General features: G+C 49.9%; 1 protein-coding gene across 1 annotated transcript in view; it reads left to right on the forward strand.

Moving 5' to 3' along the window:
- The window catches only part of bcorl1 (BCL6 corepressor-like 1), a 25647-nt gene that overhangs the window by 11281 nt on the left and 7029 nt on the right, over nucleotides 1-7337 (forward strand). Inside the window, exons 2-5 of the mRNA XM_037977360.1 lie at nucleotides 3696-3779; nucleotides 3887-6439; nucleotides 6703-6832; nucleotides 7115-7268. Of these exons, the coding sequence (XP_037833288.1) occupies nucleotides 3774-3779; nucleotides 3887-6439; nucleotides 6703-6832; nucleotides 7115-7268 (2843 nt within the window). The 5' untranslated portion in view covers nucleotides 3696-3773. The remainder of the gene's footprint in view (nucleotides 1-3695; nucleotides 3780-3886; nucleotides 6440-6702; nucleotides 6833-7114; nucleotides 7269-7337) is intronic.

Raw genomic sequence — 7337 nt, forward strand, 5'->3', positions numbered from 1 at the left:
CCACCACCACCTATCAGCGAGGGAAACGGGTCCAGACGTCCGCTGACATGCGGGGCTTTTTCTCGGCTCGGTTCTGCTTCCGTCGGCTCACCTCATCATTTGGCCGTAATTGTGCTCGTTCATCACCGCTCGGACGGAATAGAGAGGAGGAGGAGGAGGGGGGGAGAGAGAAATGAAAATAATCTCCTCACACGCAGATCACTTTGTGTTTTCACCCCCGAACCCGAACTAAACATGCCAGTCCCGGTCCGGACCGGCGCTCAGAGGCCGTCTCTTCTCCCCAGAGTTTGTGTTTCCTGCTCATATTTACAACAGAAAACGTCATGCTTGTGCAGCGTGCATGTGGGTCTCATTGTGCACTTTCTGCTCTGACATTGGTGTGTGTGAGTGTGTGTGTGTGTGAGAGCAGGACCGGGTGGAAGTGGGCTTTTTCACGGCAGGAATTAGGGGTCTGCTTTAATCCGAGGTGTCCCCAGGCTGGACTGTTTGTCTTTCTGCTCCGGAGCACAAAGACACGAGCAGCTGTAAGCAACTGTTGTGCGGTTAATGTATGCAGAGGACACCCCCACCCCTCACACACACGTGCTTCATCTTTGTTAAACCTCAGGTGAAACATCTTCGTCCCTTCAGAGCTTTAAGGTGGATTCAGCGCAGCTCTGCCTGCACTCGAGGGGCTGTTCTTGTTCTCCGAGCTGCAAGGTTTCTGGTCATAATCCATCCTGTAGCTGCCACAAACACTTCCCCCACCCAGACCCCCATCCAAACTTCTGCTTGTTTCCATCACGGGTAGTCTGTGGCTTTTAAAAAAGAAATAAACAAAGAATTAAGGGCCCAGCTTTCTTTGTGGAATGCACATCGCCCGCTGCCTCTGCCGCCAGAGTTTTAGACAGAGGTCGTCTCGTGCCGAAGGAATGCTGACGGAGTTGTTTTGGTCAAACCTTTTTTTTTTAAAAAAACCTAACCTTCTGCGAGCTGTCTTGCCCTGAATCACTCTCGGCTGTTCCTACGTCAGATTTTAGCTCAGTGTTTGTAAAATAAACGGCGTCCAAGACAGTTTCTTCATCCCCCAATCGCTTCATCAAATTGCGTCCAACAGGTTTTTTTTACGAGCCGTAACATAACCGCCGCCGGTCGCCTCGCATTTGGATCGCTGATTGAGCGCACGGGGGGACAGACCCAGGGTTCCAGAGGGGTCAGGGGTCACCTGCTTCTGTTGGAGCCGCTGATAAAAGAGCACCTTGAAGTGTCCGGATGTACGTCTTCGTCCTGTCGCATCTGTGAGCGCAGGCTGGGTTCTTGTCCCGTTTTATCTTACTCTGTTTGTTTGTGAATATTTGCATCAGAGCTCCTTTTCCCTAAGAACTAAGGGATTGTGAAAAAGTGAATAATCCAGTGATTTACAAATGAGTTGAAGCCTATGTGTGATATGAACAGAATGAATAGATAGCGTGTCGAATTTTGAAACAACAAAAACGATATTGTTGAATTTGACGCCAACGAGCTGCTTCAGGAAGCTCTCTTTGTGTTGCAGTGAACCTTTGTGTTGGTTTACAAACTGAAGACACACATTTATGTGGTTTTGAAAGCAAAATGTTTGCAGATTCTTTGCTTTGTTTCCAGTTTTGCAGTTGCTTTAGGCTCTTTCACGAAACGCTTCAAGCCGGGACTTCGGCGCCTTCCACCCGCCTCGGTTTCTGAACGGGCCGAGGGAGCAGCAGAGCCGAAACGGTCCGTGAGGCTCAAAGATGAAGCGATGACCCACAGGATTAAACGACAACAAACAGATTTATTACCAGTTGAAGATCGGTGATCACCCACAGCGACTTTCCGTTTAGTTTAAAGAGAAGTTGAGCCCAAACAGGAGCGCCAGACCGAGTTACTTCATCACGTTTTGCAAACGATGCGATTTAAAAGTCCCGCTCCCCCTTTCGGTTCCGAGGTGCTCACTTCATTTCTGAAAGCTCACGTCTCCGGAGGCCGGTGTGTGCGGCCGTGTGCACAGGAGCCGTGTTTTCTGAATCAAAGAAGACTTTTTTTTTTTTTCTGAAAAGACAAAAACATTTCCATCATAAATCATGAGAGATTTATGAAGTATGTAATTGTGACAGTTTTTCTGCATCGTCTCGGAGGAACAGGTGAACCTGTGTTCGGTTTTGGTTTCGTTCACAGCAGAGTTTGGGTTTGTTTTGTTTTTTTCTGGATTTTCCGGCTTCGTGAAGTCATTCTGTTTTTAATGCAAGGCCGCACGAGGCCCTGAAGGTCGTGGCCGCTTAGATTTGGGGGTTTTGCCTTGTTTCTTTTTCCACCAGATTGTCCGCGTCTTCGTCGCCCGCCACCAGAGGCCTGAGCGCAGTCAGGTCGTCTGTACCGTTAGCAAAATATCTCCCCAACAACTGGACGGATTTTAAAGAAACTTTCAGGAAGTAATTATTGGGTTTACGTCTACAACTGATTAACTTTGGGACTCAAGCCAAATCAAGATGGCTGCCTCAGCCAAGTAACCATAGAAAGCATAGATAATGAAACATTTAGCTGGGATCAAGTTAAAATAGAGCCTATATTATTTCAAGAAACTATAAACTACAGTTTTCTCCTGTATGAAAACACTACTATTGGCTGAAAAACACTGTCCAGTGTGGTAAATGTGTGTGAACCGAAATAATCTGGTTTTATAGTCTTAAAGAATTTTTTTTTTAAGGATTAAAGTTGAAGCTTCTTATTAATTGTTAGAAAATGTCAAAGGAAGTAATTCAAATTTGACCTGCATCACAGTCAGCTGAGCTCCAAACAAAGCATCAGCCTCAGAAACCCGTTTACCTGCCTCGCACTTATTGGCAGATTGTTTCCACACATTTCAACAAGCCCCGCTAGGCAACAGATGTTAAATGAGATAAACGTATGATCTTACAGACCTCCCGCTTCTGAAGACAGAAACTCCGAAGCTCCCCATCAGCTCGGCTCTGCGTAGAAGTGATCGCACATTCAGCGAATATTTGGAAAGATAAGACACTTAAGATGTGGCTGATTATTTTACGATGTGTTTATCAGAGCAATCAGCGGCAACAACATGGAAGCAAAAATGACATCATCGTCCAAACTCTCCTTTTTAAGCCACTGATTATTTTATCCCCTGACACCGTTCTTGACCATACAGTTGGTTGAATATTTTAAAACCCTTTCTTCAGGATATTGGAACAGATTTTAAATAAGCCGGCAGCTGCCCCAGCTTTTAAAGCATGTATTCTTTGTGAAATCAGGACAGTGAGAGGAGTGTTGTGGTGACGGTGTCGCTGCTTGTTTGGAGTCACTTCAGGCCAGAAGGTGGTTTACCCAGGATACAGTTCGGTTCAGACGTCTAAATGTCCCGTCAGTTCAAGCGTCCTACATCTGAATGTGTGTTTTTTAATTCATGTAGTGTGTTTGACACCCATATTCAGCTCTATTTGCGTTTGGATTGCCTGGGAGCTACGTTAGTACCGAATGTCAGCGGGGCGTCATTTTACAACACGACTACGCGATCAGGAAATTGTAACACGGCTGATTTTCGAGCTTCTCTGATGAAAGGAAGTTTTCATTTGCCCAGTGTTACAGAAAGTCAGCGGCTGTTGCATACAGTGCTTCTTAATATGTTGTGAAACTTTTATTTACCTGAAAAGAGAACAATACAGTTTATATGTTTTTTTTCTCTTCTGCAGCTTAACACTTTCTTTCAAAGAAAACTGTCCTGACTGGCTCAGCTAACGTCTGAGGCATGTTTTGCTAAAGGAACACCTATGCAGGTAATTGTTTTTTTTTTTCCTCTTTGTTGAAGTTAGATTACTTGATTAGAGCATTTTGTTCTCTTATCCACTTAACGCTGGCCTCATTAACCCCTGTCGTTACTCAGGTGGATTCTGCACTAATGAATGTAGGGGATGGAGGCACGGTGAGCAGAGAGATCAGTGCTCCAAATAAAACATCCACTAGTATGGTGGGAAATCCCCCCCAGACGCTACCCCCTGAATTTAGAGGCGATGTGAACCTCAGTCAGCAAAACAAGACCACTCCAACGAAAGACTGTAAGACAGTAAAAGCCTGTCTGGACTCGAGCAACTGCAACCACAACCCTGATCTTTTTCAGCATCAACAGCCTAATAATGCACCAATGTCCAACTCAGTCCTCTCCAGCTCAGAGAAGAAAACCGAGAAAAGGGCAGAAACCCCTAAAGTCCGAGCGGACGGCGCCGGGGTCTTCCCCGCTCCTCAGTGGTCAAGCAGCGTGAAAGCCAGCCGAGAGGACTCCCTCAGCCCCTGTCACAGCAACGTGACATCCAGCAAGAAATCCCATCCCCAGACACAGCCTCTGCAAAGCGTTCCCCCGGGGTTTCAGTGCTCTGCTATGTTCAAACCAGCCCAGCCCGTTGCCTTTCTTCCTTCCCCTAATTTTTCTCCTCAGCTTTGTAAAATCACTCTTCCACCAGCACTGGGACAAATTGCGGCTCTGAGAGAAGCCACGGGCAGCCAGTTTCAAAAAGAAGTCCAGCCCCAAAGCTCCGGCGTTGGAGGGGCGGCTCTCATGCGGACTTACCCGTACTCGTTGTCTGTGAGCCGGACCCTCGACAAAAAAGCAGGCGGATCGACCGTAAAGCTCAAATCTAACCACTCGTCCAACAAGAACGCCAAACCACACGGAGAGCACAAATCTTTAGCCTCTGTGGTGTCCTCACCAGCTATTGCACTACCATTGCAGCATCCGTCATTAACGTCAGCAGCGCCCACCCACTACACCTTGTCTCCCACCGCCGCCATTTGCTGCGGCTCGGCGCTGGCCAGCATCACGTCTCAGAGCCGATTTCTGAACCACGTGGAGAAAGCCAACAGCATAGACAAGACAGCCATGGGCTCCCTGAACCCAGCGCCTCCTGCCGCCGCCGACGACAATGCAGTCTGCTCCTCCGAGCTGAGAGACATACCGCTCGACTTGTCCGCGAAATCCAAACGTCCAAAATGCATCGCCGATGCTGCCGTTTCTGCGATGGAGCCCCACAACGAGTCTAATCAGAGAGACTTTCTGAACGCAAAGAAGACTCATTCCACAGCTTATAGCTCAACCGTGCAATATCCTGTTTTACCAAACTCGCACCGAAATGGATCTCATCAAAAGCAGTCAAACAGGACTCAGAACCACCAGGTCCCAGAACTCAAACCAACATGGGGTAAGGGATCCTCTCAAGACTCTATTAAGAGTATCCCTGGTACATACGTAGGTGTGGCTAGCCCCATACTGGCTTCTACTCTAAGGGGCAAAGATGGAAAAGGGACCTTCGCCGATGAGTTTCAGAGTTTTGCGAAGCAAGAGTTTATATCTATAATCGACCAAGGAGAACATCTGGTCTCAGGAGGAAAGAAGCCATCCTGTCTGATGAAGGGGAACCAACATGCTCACAGTGGCAAGCATGTTAAAAACACCAGCACAGCCATAACTAAGAACTGCCCCCCGAAAGGAGCCCTGGCAACTCCTCCGCCGAGCTCTGCCAACGCTCAGGGTCATCAGAAACCTGGGCCCGGCAAAACAACGCCGCCGCACTCCACCGCCGTCGTCAGCCCGGCTTGGCAGCAGCCGTCTAATCCTCCTCAGCAACCCTCAGCCGCTCAGAGGAAAGCCACCACACAGGGACCCCCGAAGACCAAGGGCGCCGCAGTCACGGAGGGATGTAAGTTTCCGAGCCCGTCGAAACCCGAGGATAACAAGTGGGAGAGAATAAAATCTCCCCTCTCTAACCTCGCATCCATCGTGAAGCAGCAGGTTCTGGAAACCGCCGCCGAGAGTAATACCCAAGGCTCGCCCGGTGCTTTGAGCCAAGACGCCCAATCAAAACATGCCTCCGCTCTCGAATACCCTCCATTCTGGCCTGTGGACAAGTGGCCCGGCGTCCCGTCTCAAGGGGAGCTGACTCAAGCTGCGAAAAAGCACGAGAAGACGAACGCCTCTGACACTTCGGAGAATAATACTGCCGTCCACTCCAGCCAGGAGGAGCATTTGGGGCTGCAGGCGAAGCAGGGTTCCTCCAAGCCCGCCGGCCAGCCCCGTCTCTTCGGGGCCAACGCGGCAACAAACGGGAACAGGGCGGAAAGCAAATTAGCCCAGGTGCTGGAGGGGGACACACCGAAGAAAGAAAGCGGGACGTCAGACGGCCCGCCCAGTGAAAAATTGGAGGGCACGGTCGCATCCATCCGAACGGGCCGCTGCGCGAGCAGGGCTGACAGATGTGAGAAAAAGACGAACGGAACCAAAGAGGAGTCGCCAACCAAAGCGAAGGCCGCAGCTAACAAACAAAAGAAGAGCAGTCCGAAGAAGGCCGCGAAGGAGAAGGCGCCAGCAGAACCGCCGAAGAGGGCTGCAGGGAAGAAGAAACAAGAACCAGAAAATACTCCAGTAAAAGTGGCTTTCAGTAAAAAGGTAAATGATCCATTTGTGTGGTTAAAAGACCTTCACCCGACTCTTATTATCTCTTTTTACTAAAAAAAAGTGGCATATTTCACAATTCTTACCTGGTTATTCGGCTGGTCAGAGCTGCATTTCTTAATTGTAATCTATGATTGATGACATAACGTCCCAGGGTCTCGCTCTGAGTCTGTCGCCTGCTCTCTATTACTCTGAAAGTTTGTGATCAATAGCATCCCGTACCGCGCGCTCACTCCGTCCCCCGTGTATTTCCGCAGAAGAAACGATCCGCACCTGCGTTGGAGCCGAGTCTGTCAGCGGGAAAACTTTCCCCGCCGAGTAAAGAGCCGATTCCAAAGGACAAGATCCGTCTCAATGAGGCCGAGCAGCCGAGCCGCAGCAAAGCAGGTACGGGCTCTGTCTTTCGTAACGATGTGACATTCGCTCCCAGCGTGCACGCGTCTGTGACATCTATCACAGGTTTAATGACGCTCCTCGTCGTGTCAAACACGCAGCCTCGCATCGAGCTCGGTGAGATTTTTCAGTGCTCACGTTTGGTTTTTTTTGTTTTCGAGATAAACGGCCCGCAGTTACTCGCAGGCAGCAAGCGTCGCACGTTTCTTTGGTACTCTTTGATGTTTCAGTCGTGTTTCCAACGCATTAATCTGGTTTTACTTTCATCGGCTGCAGAAAGCGGCGGCAGAGAAAAGACTCCGGCGTTTCTCAGCGACTCGGCCGCAGACGCGACGGAGTCCTCCTTCCCGCGGCTGAGGAGAGGACGGCGGCGAGCGGACGACGCTCGGCTCGACCTCTGGGGCTTCGCGACCCCTTCGCCTCCGCCCCCGTCCATGTCCCCCCCCGCCGTTTTTCCGCCTCCCCCCCCGCCCCCCCCCCCCCCCCGCCCCCCGCCCCG

The sequence above is a fragment of the Kryptolebias marmoratus genome, linkage group LG9 (genome assembly GCF_001649575.2).
Source record: "Kryptolebias marmoratus isolate JLee-2015 linkage group LG9, ASM164957v2, whole genome shotgun sequence".
Taxonomy (NCBI): domain Eukaryota; kingdom Metazoa; phylum Chordata; class Actinopteri; order Cyprinodontiformes; family Rivulidae; genus Kryptolebias; species Kryptolebias marmoratus.